At 43.1% G+C, this 18,377-nt stretch overlaps 1 protein-coding gene across 3 annotated transcripts in view; it reads left to right on the top strand.

Moving 5' to 3' along the window:
• The window catches only part of rbbp4 (retinoblastoma binding protein 4), a 62,589-nt gene that overhangs the window by 15,639 nt on the left and 28,573 nt on the right, over nt 1–18,377 (top strand). For all 3 annotated transcript variants that reach the window (XM_080211701.1, XM_080211699.1, XM_080211698.1), the window contains 2 exons: nt 13,970–14,085; nt 17,956–18,116. In XM_080211701.1, coding sequence (XP_080067827.1) covers nt 13,970–14,085; nt 17,956–18,116 — 277 coding nt within the window. The remainder of the gene's footprint in view (nt 1–13,969; nt 14,086–17,955; nt 18,117–18,377) is intronic.

The following is an 18,377-nucleotide window of genomic DNA, read 5'->3' as shown; positions in this document are numbered from 1 at the left end:
ATTTGCAGATTTAGAAATTTTATTCCACATTCTATAAGAACATAAGAAATAGGAGCAGGCCATCTAGCCCTTCGAGCCTGTCCTGCCATTCAGTAAGATCATGGCTGACCTGAAGTGGATCAGTTCCACTTTCCCGCTTTCTCCCCATAATCCTTAATTCCCTTGTCTACAGAAATCTATCTACCCGTGACTTAAATATATTCAGTAAGGTAGCTCCCATGGCTTCATTGGGCAGGGAATTCTAGAGATTCACCACTCTTTTGAAGAAGCTCCTCCTCAACTCTGATCTAAACTGCCTTCTCTTCTCTCCTCTTCCCACCCCCCAATTTTTGAGGCTGTGTTCTCTAGTCCTGCTATCCTTTCTAAGCAGGAAAAATCTTTATTTCTACCCTATCTATCCCCTTCATTATCTTATGTCCCTGTAAGATCTCCCCCCCACCCCCGCAGCCTTCTAAACTCCAGTGAGTACTGACCCAGTCAATTCAATCTTTCATAGGCTAACCCCCTCATCTCCGGTATCAGTCTAGTGAACCTTCTCTGCACTCCCTCCAAGGCCAATATATCCTTCCACAAGTGCGGCGACCAAAACTGCACACAGTACTCCAGCTGCAGCCTCACCAGTACCCTATACAGTTGCAGCAAGACCTCCCTACTTTTATATTCTATCCCCCTTGCTATAAAGGCCAACATTGAGAGGGTGAGGAGGAGATTTACAAGGATGTTGCCTGGATTAGGAGGCATGCCTTATGAAGATGGGTTGAGGGAGCGAGGTCTCTTCTCCCTGGAGAGACGAAGGTTGAGAGGCGACCTGATAGAGGTTTATAAAATGTTGAGAGGAATAGATAGGGTGGATTCTCGGAGGCTTTTTCCCAGGGCTGAAATGGTCGCTATGAGAGGACGCAGGTTTAAGGTGCTGAGAACCAAGTACAGAGGAGAAGTTACAGGAAAGTTTTTCACTCAGAGGGTGGTGAGTGAGTGGAATTGGCTGCCGTCGGTGGTGATAGAGGCGAACTCACTGGGGTCTTTTGAAAGACTTCTGGATGAGTATATGGGATCTAATGGGATTGGGAGTTACAGATAGTTCTATGGCTTGGTAGGTATAGATGTGATTGGCACAGCTTGTGGGCTGAAGGGCCTGTTTGTGCTGTAGTGTTCTATATTCTGTCTTCTTGATCACTTGCTGCACCTGCAGACTGGGTTTTTGCGACTCGTGCACAAGGACCCCTAGGTCCCTCTGCACCGTAGCATGCTGCAGCTTTCACTTTTTAAATAATGATTCCTCCTACTATTATTTCTGCCAAAGTGGATAACCTCACGCTTGCTAACATTATACTCCATCTGCCAGCTCCTCGCCCACTCGCTCAGCCCATCCAGATCTCTCTGCAGAGTTTCCACACCCTCCATGCAATTTGCTTTTCCACTCATCTTTGTGTCATCAGCAAGTTTTGTTACCCTACACTCAGCCCCCTCCTCCAGATCATCTATATAAATGGTAAACAGTTGAGGCCCCAGCACCGATCCCTGCGGCACTCCACTAGTCACCATCTGCCAATCAGAATAGCACCCATTGATTCCAACTCTCTGCTTCCTATTAGACAACCAATCCTCTATCCACGCTAACACCTTACCCCCAACTCCGTGCACCCTAACCTTTTGCAGCAACCTTTTGTGAGGCACCTTATCAAACACCTTTTTGAAATACAAAAACACCACATCCACCGGTTCCCCTCTGTCTACTGCACTAGTCACATCCTCATAGAAATCCAATAAATTTGTGCGTCTGCTTGATCAAACTGTTTTTTTCTAGATGCCTCGCTATTTCTTCTTTGACGGATTCTAGCATTTTTCCAACTACAGATGTTAAACTAACCGGCCTAAAATTCCCTGCCTTTTGTCTGCTACCTTTTTAAACAGCGGTGTAACATTCCAAGAGCCAATTAATTTATATTTCTGAAACAAATACGTTTATCACTGACACTGGCAACACCACTGTCCACCATTTTCCAGACCAAGAAATAACCATCTTTCATTAATGGTTACTTTCTGTCCTTGAGCCTGTTTTTTTTTAATCCAGTTGGATACTGACCCTCATTTCAAGGTTGTCAATTTTGTTATTGGGCCTTTTTGTGCTTTTTTAAAATCCATATAGACAAAATCATGATCTCTTTATCTGCCATCCCTGGTACTTCAATGAAAAATATAATTAATCAAACATGACTTCGGGGAGATAATTAAATGGGTTTTTGCATCTGTATTTACTAAGGAAACTGGCATGGAGTCTATGGAAATAAGGCAAACAAGTAGGAAGGTCATGGATTAAAGAGGAGGAGGTGCTTGCTGTCTTGAGGCAAATCAGTGGATAAATCCCCAGGACCGGACAGAGTATTCCCTTGGACCATGAAGGTGACTAGTGTTGAAATTGCAGGGGCCCTGGCAGATATATCTAAAATGTCGGTGTCCATGGGTGAGGTGCCGGATGATTGGAGGATAGCTCATATTGTTTTGTTGTTTTTAAAAAAAGTAATCTGGGAAATTTTAGGCTGGTAACTTTGACGTCAGTAAGTAAATTATTGGAAGGACTACTAAGAGATAGGATCTACAAATACTTGGATGGATAGGGGCTTATTAGGGAGAGTCAACATGGCTTTGTGCGTAGCAGGTCATGTTTAACCAATCCATTAGAGTTTTTTGAGGAGGTTACCAGGAAAGTGGATGAAGGGAAGGCAGTTGATGTTATCTACATGGAATTCAGTAAGACCTTTGGCAAGGTCCCACGTGGGAGGTTAGTTGGGAAGGTTTGTCACTAAGTATATATGGGGAGGTAGTAAATTGGATTAGACATTGGCTCAATGGAAGAAGCCAGTGAGTGGTAGTGGAGGATTGCTTCTGAGTGGAGGCCTGTGACTAGTGGTGTGCCAGTGATCATTGCTGGGTCCATTGTTTGTCATCTATATCAATGATCTGGATGGTAATGTGGTAAATTGGATCAGAAAATTTGCTGATACAAAGATTGGAGGTGTAGTGGACAGTGAGGAAGGCTTTCAAAGCTTGCAGAGGGATTTGGACCAGCTAGAAAAATGGCAGATGGAATTTAATGCAGACTAGTGAGCTATTGTGCTTTGGAAGGACAAACCAAGGTAGAACATACAAGGTAATTGGTAGGACACTGAAGAGTATAGTAGAAGAGGGATCTGGGAATACAGATACATAATTCCCTAAAAGTGGTGTCACAGGTAGATAGGGTCGTAAAGAGTGCTTTTGGAACATTGGCCTTTATAAATCAAAATATTGAGTACAAGAGTTGGAATGTTATGGTGAGGCTGTCCAAGACATTGGTGAGGCCGAATTGAGAGTATTGTGTACAGTTTTGGTCACCTAATTACAGGAAGGATATTAATAAGGTTGAAAGTGCAGAGAAGGCTTACAAGGACTGGGACTTGAGAAACTGAGTTACAGAAAGGTTGAATAGGTTAGGACTTTATTCTCTGGAGGGTAGAAGAATGAGGGGAGACTTGATAAAGGTGCACAAAAATTGATGGGCATAGAGTGACTGCACGCAGGCTTTTTCTACTGAGATTGGGGGAGAAAAAATTAGACGTGGGTTAAGGGTGAAGGGGGAAATGCTTAAAAAGAGTATTAGGGGCTTCTTCAGAGTAGTAGGAGTGTGGAATGAGCTGTCAGATGAAGTGGTAAATACAGGCTCAATTTTAACATTTTAAGAAAAATTTGGACAAGTACATGGATGAGAGGGTTAAGAAGAGCTAGAAGAGAACATGAGAAGACTTTGGCGGATAGGATTTTCCTTGATCCTAAGGCTTTCTACAAGTATATCGAAAATAAAAGATTGGTTAGGGCAAGATTAGGGCCAGTCAGAGACAGCAGTGGGAAGTTGCGCTTAGAGCCTGAAGAGATAGGAGAGGCACTGAATGAGTATTTTTCGTCAGTATTCACGCAGGAAAAAGTCAGTGTAGTCGAGGAGAATACTGCAATACCAAGCAGTAGACTAGACGGGATTGAGGTACATAAGGAGGAGGTGTTGGCAATTCTTGAGAGGTGTGAAAATAGATCAGTCCCCTGGACTGGATGGGATTTACCCTAGGATTCTCTGGGAGGCTATGGAGGAGATTGCAGAGCCTTTGGCTTTGATCTTCATGTCGTCATTGGCTTCAGGTATAGTGCAGGAAGACTGGAGGATAGCAAATGTTGTCCCCTTGTTCAAGAAGGGGAGTAGAGACCATCCTGGGAATTATAGACCGGTGAGCCTTACTTCTGTTGTGGGCAAAGTTTTGGAAAGAATTATAAGGGATAGGATTTATAATCATCTAGAGGGAAATAAATTGATTAGGGATAGTCGACATGGTTTTGTGAAGGGTAGGTTGTGCCTCAAACCTTATCGAGTTTTTTGAAAAGGTGACCAAAGAGGTGGATAAGGGTAAGGCAGTTGACGTGGTGTATGTGGATTTTAGCAAAGCGTTTGATAAGGTTCCCCATGGTAGGCTATTGCAGAAAATGCAGATGCATGGGATTGAGGGTGATTTAGCAGTTTGGATCAGGAATTGGCTAGCTGATAGAAGACAGAGGGTGGTGATTGATGGGAAATATTCAACCTGGAGTTCAGTTACAAGTGGTGTATCGCAGGGATCTGTTTTGGGGCCACTGCTGTTGGTCGTTTTTATAAATGACCTAGTTAAGGGTGTAGAAGGATCGATTAGGAAATTTGCTGACGACACCAAAGTTGGACGAGTTGTAGACAGTGAGGATGGATGTTGCAGTTTGCAGAGGGACATAGATAAGCTGCAGAGCTGGGCCGAGAGGTGGCAAATGGAGTTTAATAAGGAAAAGTGGTGAGGTGATTCACTTTGGTAAGAGTAACAGGAGTACAGAATATTGAGCTAATGGAAGGACTCTAGTAGTGTTGACGAGCAGAGAGATCTCGGGGTACATGTGCGTAGCTCCCTGAAAGTTGGCACCCAGGTTGATAAGGTTGTTAAGAAGGCATACGGTGTGTTAGCTTTTATTGGTTGAGGGATTGAATTTCGGAGCTGTGAGGTCATGTTACAACTGTACAAAACTCTGGTGCGGCCGCACTTGGAGTATTGTGTACAGTTCTGGTCGCTGCATTATAAGAAAGATGTGAAGGCAGTGGAAAGGGTGCAGAGGAGGTTTACCGGGATGTTGCCTGGTATAGTGGGAAGGGCTTATGAGGAAAGGCTGAGGGACTTGAGATTGTTTTCATTGGAGAGAAGAAGGTTACGAGGTGACCTGATTGAGGCATACAAGATGATCAAAGGATTGGATAGGGTGGACAGTGAGAGCCTTTTACCTCGGATGGTGATGGCTAACACAAGGGGAAATAGCTTTAAATTAAGGGGTGGTAATTATAGGACGGATGTCAGAGGTAGGTTCTTTACTCAGAGGGTAGTAAGGTCGTGGAATGCCCTGCCTGCGGCAGTTGTGGACTCGCCAACTTTAAGGGAGTTCAAATGGTCAGTGGATAGGCATATGGATAACATTGGAATAGTTTAGGTTAGAGGGTCATTAGATTGGTTCCACTGGTCGGCGCAACATCGAGGGCCAAAGGGCCTGTACTGTGCTGTGATGTTCTATGTTCTAGGGGTGTGGAGGGGGATATGGTCCAGGTGCAGGCCAGTGGGAGTAGGCAAAAATGGTTCGGCACAGACAAGAAGGGCCAAAAGGGCTGTTTCTGAGCTATAAATTTTCTATGGTTTTCTATCAACCATAGAACCAATCAGCTCTCTCCCTACTAAGCTCTACTCCTGTCAAAGATTTAACTTACTATCACATGTATTACTATAAAGTGAAAAGTATTGTTTCTTGCATGCTATACCGACAAAGCTTACGGTTCATCGAGAAGGAAAAGAGGGTACAGAATGTGATGTTACAGTTATAGATGGCTATAGAGAAAGATCAACTTAGGGTGGGTTAGATGCATTCAAAAGTCTGATGGCAACAAAGAAGCAGCTGTCCTTGAGTCAGTTGGTATGTGACCTCAGACTTTAATACCTTTTTCCTGATGGAAGAAGATGGATTAGTGTTTCTAGGGTGCATGGGATCCTTAATTATGGTGGCTGCATTTTTGTTTGAAGCAGCAGGAAGTGATGGGAGGCTGGTTTACGTGATGAGCTGGGCTTCATTCATGATCCTTTGTAGTTACTTGCAGTTTTAGGCAAAGCAAGAGCCACACCAGCTTTGCAATCAAAAAGAATGTTTTCTATGGTGCATCTGTACAAGTTGGTGAGAGTCGCAGCTGACATGTCAAATTTCCTTAGTCTTCTGAAAAAATAGAGGCGTTGGTGAGCTTTCTTAACTACAGTCTTGGCATGGGGGGGACCAGCATACGTTGTTAGTGATCTGGACACCTAAAAACTTGAAGCACTCAACCATTTCTACTTTGTCCCCATTGATGTGGACGGGCATTTCTCTGTTATGCTTCCTGAAGTTGATGACTATCTCCATATTGTTGACATTGAGAGATTATTGCTGTCGCACCAGTTCACCATATTCTCTCTCATTTCTGTATGCTGAACCATCATTATTTGAGATCTGACCCACCAATGATGGTGTCATCAGCAAACTTGAAAATTGAGTTGGAGGGGAATGTGGCCACAGTCATAGGTGTATAAGGAGTATGGTAGGGGGCTGAGAACACAGCCTTGTGGGGCACTGGTGTTGAGGATGATCGTGGAAGTGTTGTTGCCTGTCCTTACCGATTTGCAGCCTGTAGGTTAGGAAATTTATGATCCAGTCACAGAGGGAGGAGCCAAGCCCCAGGCTATAGAACATAGAACATTACAGCGCAGAACAGGCCCTTCGGCCCACGATGTTGCGCCGACCGGTTAAAAAACAATGACCCTCTAACCTAAACCAAACCCTTTCCATCCATAAACCTATCCACGGATCGATGGAGTTTGGAGATGAGTTTCATAAGAATAATGATGAAAAGGTTAGAAAGCAAAAGAGCACTTCGTTATGCTCTGCACCCAATTCCCACTTTGCTCCAAATATTCCGACTGCCTCTCACTGACGTTCTTGTGCCTGTTTACTGACCATGTGCTTCCAACGTCCCTTTCTTAAATACAGCTGGGATGAGTCACTTACTAGTTTAACTTCAACAATAATCAACACCTACTGAGGTCCGATTCAATCTTCAGTTGATTGACAGTTAATTCAGTCAACTGAGTCAGCTACTCTCTTTTTCTTAAAATCAAATTACTGCAGATTCTGGAATCTGAAACCAAAAGAGAAGATGCTGGAAAATCTCAGCAGGTCTGGCAGCATCTATAGGAGAGAAAAGAGCTGACGTTTCGAGTTCATATGACCCTTTGTCAAAGCAGCTGCTCTTTAACCTTTTAATTAGGCTATTTAAAACTTAGCAGTTCTTTGACCCTAAAAGCATCTACTCCCCCTCTTACTGCACATTAATAAATAAACTTTAAATAGTAAATGTCAGAGGTAGGCTTGCGTTAAACACTGCAGTGAAGTTACTGTAAGAATCCATTAGTCGCCTAATCCTGATGCCTGTTCGGATATACTGAGGGAGAATTTAGCACGGCCACTGCAGCTGACCAGCACATCTTTTGGACTGCGGGAGAAAACCAGAGCTCCCAGAGGAAACCCACACAGGGAGAACATGCAAATCCCGCACAGATAGCGATCCAATGCCGGAATTGAACCTGGGTCCCTGTCACTGAGGCAACCGTGCTAACCACTGTGCCACCATGTAGCCCCTTGCCACAGGGCAGTACATACTGGAAGAAGATTTTGAGGTTCGCTTTTATGTCAATTGCCATTGTATTCTCATACCCTTTGTTGGAGTTATTTTCTTCGCTCAACCTTGTATGTTTCTTTCTCACTCGGAAGATGATGAAATGTCAAATGAATTCTACATCTTCTATCTCCCTTGCCATCCAATGAGCCCTGTTTTTGGCTTCCTTTCCTTTCACCTTCATTGGAATTACCCACCTCATACTGAAACAACTCTTCCTTAGAGATCCTCCATTGTGGGGTGCAGTGGTTAGCACTGCTGCCTCAGCCCCAGGGACCCAGGTTCAATCCTGACCTTGGGTGACTGTGGAGTTTACACATTCTCAGTGTGCCAGCATCAGTTTCTCCTGGATGCTCTGACTTCCTTCCATAGTCCCTTAGTTTCAGGCGGATTGGCAGGGTAAACACGTGGGGTTATGGCTTTAGGACCTGAGTGTGATGGCTTGTCGGTGCATGGGCCAAATGGCCTCCTCCTGCGCTGTAGGGATTCTGTATTCTATTACAGTTTTCTCTGTCCGTCTCTGGTTCCATATTTACCCTGGCTAGAACCGAATCGTTCTTATTGCATTGAAATTACTTTGCCCATCTTATTTCCCATTACCAGATCCAGGAATGCCTCTGAGCAAGTTTCAAAAATTTCTCCTGTCTTTGCCTTTTACCATTGATTGGGTTTGTAATTAAAGTCCACCAGTATCAGCACTCTATAGTTCTCGCATACCTGCGATTTCCTTGCAGATTTGTTCTCGCTATTTGAATGCCTATAGAATACACCATGTAGCATGATCTTTCGTTGTGTCTCAACTCAAATCAAATGGACCTTGCCACCCGAAGAACAGTTCCCCCTTTCCAACATTACAATGTTTTCCCTATCTATACTGCCACTTCACCTTTTTTCCTTTATCTGTTCTCAACACATTCTGCCCTTTTATATTAAGCACCCACAGTCGTCGTCATCTTTAAACCACATTTGTATTTTCCATTACATAATATTCCCAAGCTTCTGTTTGTGCATGTAGCTCAGCAACATTACTAACCACACTTGGTGCATTTGCGTAAATGCTTCAGAATCCTGACTGTGTTCCTCAGTACTTGTTATTTCATTCTTGATGTGGAGATGCTGATGTTGAACTGGGGTGGGTATAATAAGTCTGGCAATACCAGGTTAAAGTCCCAACGGGTTTATTTGGTAGCATGAGCTTTTGGAGCACTGGTCCTTCCATCAGGTGAGTCACCCGATGAAGGGGCAGTGCTCCGAAAGCTCATGCTACCAAATAAACCTGTTGAACTTAACCTTGTGTTGAGACTTCTTACTGTTTCATTCTTATCTTACGGTAATACTGTTCAACATTCAATTTATGCATTTTGTTTCTCTTTTCTATACTTATGTATAGAAAAGATGGACTTCTCTATACATGGGTAAAAGATGGTAGATGGACTTCAACTCAAGTGTGTGGTGGTTCATTTTGGCAGGTCAAATGGGATGTTGGAATATAATATTAAGGGTAAGACTTATCAGTGTGGAAGATCAGAAGGATCTTGGGGTCTGGGTTCACAGGACTCTCAAATTGGCTTCGCAGGTAGAGGATGTGGTTAAGAAGGCGTATGATGTACTGGCCTTCATCAATTGAGGAATTGAGTTTAGGAGTCGGGAGATAATGCTGCAGCTGTACAAGACCTGGTCAGATTCCACTTGGAGTACTGTGCTCAGTTCTGGTTGCCTCATTACAGGAAGGATGTGAAAGCTGTAGAAAGGGTGCAGAGGAGATTTACAAGGATGTTGCCTTGATTAGGTGGCATGCCTTATGAGGATAGGCTGAGAGCATGATTTTTTTCTCCTTAGAGAGACAAAGGATGAGAGGTGATCTGATAGAGGTGTATAAGATGAGAGGTATTGATTGAGTGGATTCTCAGGCTTTTTCCCAGGACTGAAATGGCTGCCACAAAAGGACACAAATTTAAGGTGCTGGGGAGTAGTTACAGAGGAGATGTCGGGAAAGTTTTCCACTCAGGATGGTGGGTGCATGGAATTGGCTGCCGGCGGTGATGGAGGCAGATTCGATAGTATCTAGAGACTTTTGGATGAGTACGTGGGACTTAATAAGATAGAGGGGTATAGAATCATCAAACCCTACAGTGCAGAAAGAGGCCCTTCGGTCCATGTCTGCACAGAACACAATCCCACCCAAGCCCTACCCCCTTATCCCTACATATTATACCCACTAATCCCTCTAACCTACATATCCCTGGACACTAAGGGGCAATTTCTTAGCATGGCCAACCAACCTAACCCGTACATCTTTGGACTGTGGAAGGAAATCAAAGTACCCGAAGGAAACCCACACAGACATGAAGAGAATGTGCAGACTCCACACAGTGACCCGAGCCAGGAATTAAACCCAGGACCCTGGAGCTGTGAAGCAGCAGTGCTAACCACTGTGCTACCGTGGTTATAGTAAGCCTAGTAGGTAGGGATATGTTCGGTGCAACTTGTGGGCTGAAGGGCCTGTTTGTAGAGTAGGTTTTCTATGTTGGAGCCCCCTCCCAATTTTGTGTCAACCCTCCCCAACCACAGTAGTGAACCTCTGAGGTAATTGCATTTCAACAAGACTGGGACAAACTGTTCCCTTTTGATTAGGTGTCTCCTGTTTGTGAACTGGTCCTAGTGTCCCATGAATGTGAAGTCCTCTTGCACCATGCTTTGAGCCATACATTGATCCATCCTCCTTTTATTTCTACTCTGGCTAGTGTGCTTCACTAAAATAATCCAGAGATTACTACCCGCAATCCTAATGTTCAACTTTCTCTCTCGCTCTTGCAAATCTGATCTTTGGGACCTCTGCTCTCTTGCTTGCATGATGTATGGCATGCTTGTCTTTATCATTCAGGTCATAGAGCATATAAATGGGCAAGTCATGTTGCAGTTGTATAGAACTTGGGCCACACTGTGTACGCATTCTGTACACAATATTGTGTACAGTTCTGGTCACCACACTACCAGAGGATGTGGAGGCTTTGGAGAGCGTACAGAAAAAGTTTACCAGGATGTTGTGTAGTTTGGAGGATATTAACAATGAGGAGAGATTGGACAAACTTGTTTGTCTCCATTTGAACATTGGAGGCTGAGGGGTGACCTGATTAAAATTTACAAAGTAATGAGGCATGGATAGTCAGCCTTTTCCAAGGGTCGAAATGTAAATTGCTAGAGGGCATGGATTTAAGGTAAGTGTCCTCAGCCCCCTAGTACGCTCCTTATACACCTATGACTGGCCAAATTCCCTCCAATTCAATTTTCAAGTTTGCTGATGACATCACTGTGTTTGAGATCTGATCCACTAATGATGAGACGGAGTACAGGAATGAGGTAGAGAATCTGGTAAAATGGCGAGATGACAATCTCTCCCTCAATGTCAACAACACGAAGGAGATTGTCATCAACTCCAGGAAGCATAGAGGAGGACTTGTCCCTGCCTATATCAATGAGGACAAAGTAGAAATGGTTGAGAGCTTCACGTTTTTGGGTGTCCAGTTCATCAACTCTGGTTCCCCCATGCCGACGCTGTCATTAAGAATGTCCGCTAATGCCTCTACTTTCTCAAAAGACTAAGAAAATTTTGGCAAGTATGCTACAAGTCTCTCCAACTTTTAAAGATGCACTATAGAAAGCATTCCTTCTGGTTGTATCCCAGTTTGGTATGGCTCCTGCTCTGCCCAAGACTTCAAGAAACTACAAAGGCTCGTGAATGAAACCCAGTCCATCATGCAAACCAGCCTCCCATCCATTGACTCTATCTACACTCTCCACTGCCTCGGAAAAGCAGCCAGCATAATTAAGGATGCCATGCGCCCTGGACATTCTTCCACCTTCTTCCGTTGTGAGAAAGATTCAAAAGTCTGAAGTCACATACCAACTGACTCAAGAACAGCTTCTTCCCTACTGCCAGGGTTTTGAATGGAGCTACCTTGCATTAAGTTGATCTTTCTCTGCACCCTAGCTATGACTATAACACTACATTTTCCACTCTCTCTCCTGTTCTCTATGAACAGTATGTTTTGTCTGCATAGCACGCAAGAAACAATACTTTTCACTGTATACTAAGAGGTGACAAATCAAATCAAAAAATTAAGGTGATTAGTAAAAGGATTAGAGTGGACAGAAAAGCCTCTTTCACCAAGAGGTAGAGGTGGTAGAAGCTGAAATGTGCTTATCAAAGAAATCTGCACCAGAAGCACTAACCTGCAAGTTATCGGCTAGTTTCTTTTTTTCTCTTTGGCACAGACATGATGGGCTGAATGGTCTCTTTCTGTACTGTAACTTTTCTATGGCTCTAACTTGGTATTCCTTCCAATTTGGAGAAAATAAAATATTGTCAGTCAATTGCTTAATGTCTTCCCTCTGAATCCACAGACTGCTCCCTCTCAGGCCTGTATTTTCATTAGTCCTATTCTCAACATCAAGTCAAACATGAAGATTGTTAGAGAGCACAGCAAGATACTGATACGCTAGAAAATTGGGTGGAGAAATGGCAAATAGAATTTAACACGAACAAATGCAAAGTGATGCATTTTGGCAGATCCAATTTTGGTGGGAGCTGTAAAATAAATGGCAGAATGATCTGGGAGTACAGCTTTTTAAAAGTGACAGCACACGTAATGAAGAAAGCATGTGGCATGCTTGCCTTCATTGGCTGGAACATCGAGAATAAAAATTGGCAAATTGTAATCAAAAACATTGGTTAGGCCGCATTTGGAATACTCCGTCTAATTCTGGTCGCCACACTAACATAAGGATGTGGAGGCTTTGGAGAGAGTACAGCAAAGGTTTACCAGGATGTTGCCCTGGTATGGAGGGCATTAGCTACAAGGAGAGATTAAATAAACTGGGATTGTTCTCCCCGAATAGACAGGCTGAGGGGTGACCTGATAGAAGTTTATAAAATTGAGGGGTGTAGATAAAGTGAACAGTTGGAAGCTTTTTCCCAGGGCAGAAATGACAATTACAAGGGGGCATAAGTTCAAGATGAGAAGGGATGGGTTCAGTAGAGATTGTGGGGGAAGTTTTTTTTTAAAGGATGGTGAGGGCCTGGAATGCATTGCCAAGTGAGGTAGTTGAGGCAGACACATCAGTGACTTTTAAGAATTGTCTGGATATATGCACGAACAGATAGGGAATGGAGGGATACAAGCGGTTGGTCTAGATAAGACAACATTGGTGCAGGCTTGGTGGGCCAAAGGACCTGTTCCTGTGCTATACTGTTCTTTAAATGATATCAGCAGTTCCTGATTTTTGAATTGGATTAACAGGAACCCCAAATTATAGATTTTGACTTTATCTGGCATCTGCTAAATCCAGAATCAGACATTGAGTTTTACACTAGCTTCCTCCAGAGAACTAAATTACTCCCTTTGAAGTAAACAAATGCTTTCACCTTTTTCTGTTTTGTAGAGCAGCAGCTATTCTTGTGTCGCAATGTTGACACTATTCCCTCAAATGGCTTTTTCTCTCTCTGCTTGACCTTTGATGATACTGTCTGTTTTGACCTTTTTATTATTGATGTTTGGTGATATTATCTGTGAACCATCTTCCACTGGTATGTTGATAGCCTGCTTTCCCTTTCTCCTCCTCCTCCCTATTGCAAAACCCAGCTGCCTGTCTCTCTCAAAGGATTAAACCCAAATGTTGCCAAAATGAAAAATCTCTAACTCCTAAAAATACTCGTACATTGAGTACATCTCCATCTTATCCTGACTCCCACTTGACAGACTAAGTGTGCGACTTTGGTTTACAGCTGAATCCTGTGCCCAAACTTTTTCCCCATTTTGATCAGTTAAAACTAGGTTTATTAGAATGCTTCAAGTATTCAGCTTTTGGCTAACTAGGACTAAATGGTCAGTTTGCTGAAGTTTCTGCTCATAACCAGGGATGTTTTTAAAAAGTGGTAAGTTGCACTTGTGTAAGTGAAGACAAATGAACCATATTTAAAAATCCAACTTTTCTAATTGCCAAATTTGGATAGATGTTTGACTTACAGATATTTAAACTCAAGTGTTAAAAGGTTCAGAAATCTTATTAACTATAGGGCTTTAGTTATTTATCTGCTTGCTGACTAATCCATTGAGTGGAATGTTATGAAAAATGTCTGGTTTAGTTTTGTAAACGTGTAATGATTGCTTCACAATGATACAGATCCTTCCGGTGAATGCAATCCAGATCTTCGTTTACGTGGGCATCAAAAGGAAGGCTATGGGCTTTCATGGAATCCCAACCTCAGTGGCCATCTACTTAGTGCTTCAGACGATCATGTGAGCATTGTCTTGACACTTGTTTTGTAGATTAATGAAAGCAAAAATGTACCTTGAATGAGCAGTGCATCTTCAAAAAAACTTTTAATTCATATTCCTATTGCTACCTCACATTTATCCACATTATACATAGAAACAGAAGATAATAGCAGGAGGAGGCCATTTTGTCCTTTAAGCCTGCTCTACCATTCATCATGATCATGGCTGATCATCCAACTCAATTGCCTAATCAGTCACCTTTTGACTACACATTGTATTGGCATCAACTATTTCCTGTGGTAATGAATTCCACAAGCTCATCACTTTTTGGGTGAAGAGATATCTCCATTTCTGTCCTAAATGGTCTGTGTATACCCTTAGTCTGTGATCCCTGGTTCTACACACCCCGACTATTGGGAACATGCTGCATCCACCCTGTCTAATCCTGTTAGAATTTTATAAACCTCTGAGATACCCCCTCATTCATCTGAACTCAAGCGAAAACAGTTCTAATCTTGTCATTTTCTTCTCGTACACCGTCCTGCCATCCCCAGAATCAGCCTGGTAAACCTTTGCTGTGCTCCCTTGAGAGCAAGAACACCCTTCGTCAGAAAAGGAGATCAAAACTGCACATGATACTCTAGGTGTGGCCTCACCGAGGTCCTATATAATTGCAACAACACATCCCTGCTCTTATAGTCAACCTCTTGCAGTGAAGGCCAACATACCATTTGCTGCCTTTACTGCCTGCTGCATCTGCACGTTCACCTTCAGCAACTGGTGCACAAGGACACCCAGGTCCTGCTGCACACACCCTCTCCCAATTTACAACCATTAGGTTACAATCTGTCACCTTGTTTTTTTTTTGCTTCCAAAGTGAATAACCTCACATTTATCCAAATTACACTGCATCTGTTATTGATTTGTCCACTCACCCAACCTGTCCTGATCTTGCGAAAGGGTCTCTTGTCACAGTTCATCCTCCTACACAATTTAGTATCATCTGCGAACTTAGATGTTACATTTTGTTCCCTCATCCAGATCATTAATATATATTGTGCATCATTAGGGTCCCAGCACTGATCCCGCGAGCTACTAGCTACTACCTGCCAATTTGAAAAACACAGTAAGAATTCTCTCAACACCAGGTTAAAGTCCAACAGGTTTATTTGGTAGCAAAAGCCACTAGCTTTCGGAGTGCTTGCTGCTCCTTTGTCAGTTGAGTAGGATTTCAGTTCACAAACAGGGCATATAAAGACACAAACTCAATTTACAAAATAATGGTTTGAATGCAAGTCTTAAAGGTACAGATGATGTGAGTGGAGAGAGGGTTAAGCACAGACTAGAGATGTGTATTGTCTCCAGCTGGGACAGTTAGAGATTTTGCAAGCCCAGGCAAGTTGTGGGGGTTGCAGATAATGTGACATGAACCTAAGATCCTGGTTGAGGCCGTCCTTGTGCAGAACTTGGCTATCAGATTCTGCTCAGTGATTCTGCGCTGTCATGTGTCATAAAGACACTTGTGTGAAGAACAGATGAATGGACAATCACCAGGCAAGACTGTTCTCCTCCTGTTGGGGAACACTACAGTGGTCATGGACATTTGGCCTCCAATCTTGGGTAAGCGTTCTCCAAGGCAGCCTGCATGATACACAACAGCGCAGAGTTGCTGAGCAGAGACTGATAGCCAAGTTCTGCAAACATATGGCCTCAACCGGGATCTTGGGTTCGTGTGACACTATCAGTAACCCCCATGACTTGCCTGGGCTTGCAAAATCTCACTAACTGCCCTGGCTGGAGACAATACGCATCTCTTTAACCTGTGCTTAACCCTCTCTCCGCTTGCGTCATCTGTACTTTTTTTAATACTTGATTGCCTGTAAAGACTCGCATTCCAACCATTATTTTATAAATTGAGTTTGTGCCTTTTTATATGTCGTGTTTGTGAATTGAAATCTCACTCACCTAACAAAGGAGCAGCGAGTGCTTCAAAAGCTAGTGGCTTCTGGTACCAAATAAACCTGTTGGACTTTAACCTGGCATTGTGGTGTGGCATCGCCACATCATTTGAAAAGCATCTATTAATTCCTAGTTTGTTTCCTCTGTCAATTAGTTTTCTATTCATCTCATACACTTCCCCAAATCCCATGCGCTTTAATCTCGCACGATAAACTCTTGTGCGCGATTTTGTCAAACACTTTCTGAAAGGCCAAATATATCACATCGACTGGCATCCTCTCGTCAACCCTACCAGTTACGTCTTCAAAGAATTCCAACAGATTTTTCAAACGTGATTTCCGCTTCATGAATCCGTGCTGACTCTGATTCTGCTACTGCTTTCTAAATGCTCTGCTATAAGTCCTTGACAATGGATTTGAGAACTTTCCCCACTACCGATGTTTAAGCTTACTGGTCTATAATACGCTGTTTTCTCTCTACCTCCCTTTTTGAATATTGGAGTGACATTCACTGTCTTCCAATCTGCAGAGACTGTTCCAGAGTCTCTAGAATCCTGGAAGATGACCACCATTGCATCCACTATTTCTAGAGCCACTTCTTTTAATTACTCTGGGATGTAGATTATCAGGCCCTGGAGATTTATCTGCCTTCAATCTCATCAGTTTTCCCAGCACCATTTCTCTACTAATGATCTCCCTCAACTCTTCTCCCTCACTAAATCTTGCATTCTCCAACACTTCTAGTATTTGATTTGTGACCTCCTTTTGTGAAGGCAGAGCTGAAGTATGTATTCAGTTGCTCAGCCGTTCATAAATATAGAAACTTAAAAGATAGAAACATGAGGAGGCCATTGGCCCTTCCAGCCTGCCCCACCATTCATCACAATCATGGCTGATCATCCAGCTCAATAGCCTAATACTGCTTTTTCCTATAACCTTTGATCCCATTCAGCCAAGTGCTATGTCTAGCTACCGCTTGAAATACATTCAATGTTTTGGCATCAGCTACGTCCTCTGATAATGAATTCCACAGGCTCACCACTTTTTGGATGAAGAAATGTCTCCTCACCTCCATCCTAAATGGTCAACCCCAAATCCCCAGACTGATTCCTGGTTCTGGACTCCCCCACCATCAGGAACACCCTCCCTGCATTAGTCCTGTTAGAATTTTATCGTCTGAGATTCTTACCACCACCCACCCCCCCCCACTCGTCTGAACTCTTCTCCTCATGAGTAAGTCCCACCATCCCTAGAATCGGTCTGGTAAACCTTTGCTGCACTCTCTCGAGCAAGAACATTCTTCCTCAAAAGGAGGTCAAAACTACACAAATATTCTTTGTCTCCTGTTACATATTCCCCTGTTTGTGTAGGGGACCTACATTTATCTTCACCAACCTCTTTTCACGTACCTATAGAAACTCTTTAGTGTCAGTCATTATGTTCCCTGCAAGCTTACTTTCATACAGTACTTTCCCCTTCTTAGTGAATTTCTTGGTCCTCCTTTGCTGAATTCTAAACTGGTCCCAATCCTCAGACCTATTTTTCTTGGCCAGTCTGTATATTTGTTCCTTGAATCAGATGCCATCTCTAATTTTCTTTTGTAAGCCATGGATTGGCCCTCTTACCCATCTTGCGTTTTATACCAGACAGGAATAAACTGTTGCTGCATCTGCCATGTTTGTCCTCACACTCAGCCTGCCCAAATCATGCTGAAGCATCTCAGCATCCTCCTCACAGCTCACCCACCCACCCGACTTTGTATCATCTACCTTTTTTTTGCTAGAATTTGTTTTCTGGGTTAGTGTGCCCCACACAATTTTAATGTAACATTACTATGGAATAGGTTGGCACATCTGTGCAGCAGAAATCAGTACTGACCCAAGTATAATGTAACATGTTGTAGAAACCTATAACTGTTTTTCCTTCTCCCCAGACCATCTGCTTATGGGATATCAGTGCTGTGCCTAAAGAAGGAAAAGTAGTTGATGCAAAAACTATCTTTACTGGTCATACAGCAGTAGTGGAAGATGTGTCATGGCACTTGTTGCATGAGTCTCTCTTTGGTTCCGTGGCAGATGATCAGAAACTAATGATGTAAGTTAATTAATTTTTTTCCATCTAAATAAAATTTAAAGCAAAGAGCAAAATTAACTGCAGAAAATGCTCGCAGCATTCTAAGATGGGAATCAGGGTACTGAATTTGATCAGGCATGATCATAATGAATGCCAGAGCAGGCTTGAAGGGCTGACTGGCCTCCTGCTTCTTGTTTGTGTTAGATGAGGGGCATTTGCTTTTCAGATCCATGAGCAACATAATGTGAAATGGGGAAGGAAGAGAGATGATTAGTTGAAAGC

This window comes from Carcharhinus amblyrhynchos, chromosome 24, assembly GCF_965287045.1.
Source record: "Carcharhinus amblyrhynchos chromosome 24, sCarAmb.v2.hapA, whole genome shotgun sequence".
Taxonomy (NCBI): Eukaryota; Metazoa; Chordata; class Chondrichthyes; order Carcharhiniformes; family Carcharhinidae; genus Carcharhinus; species Carcharhinus amblyrhynchos.
This window is presented reverse-complemented; position numbering and strand designations above follow the sequence as displayed.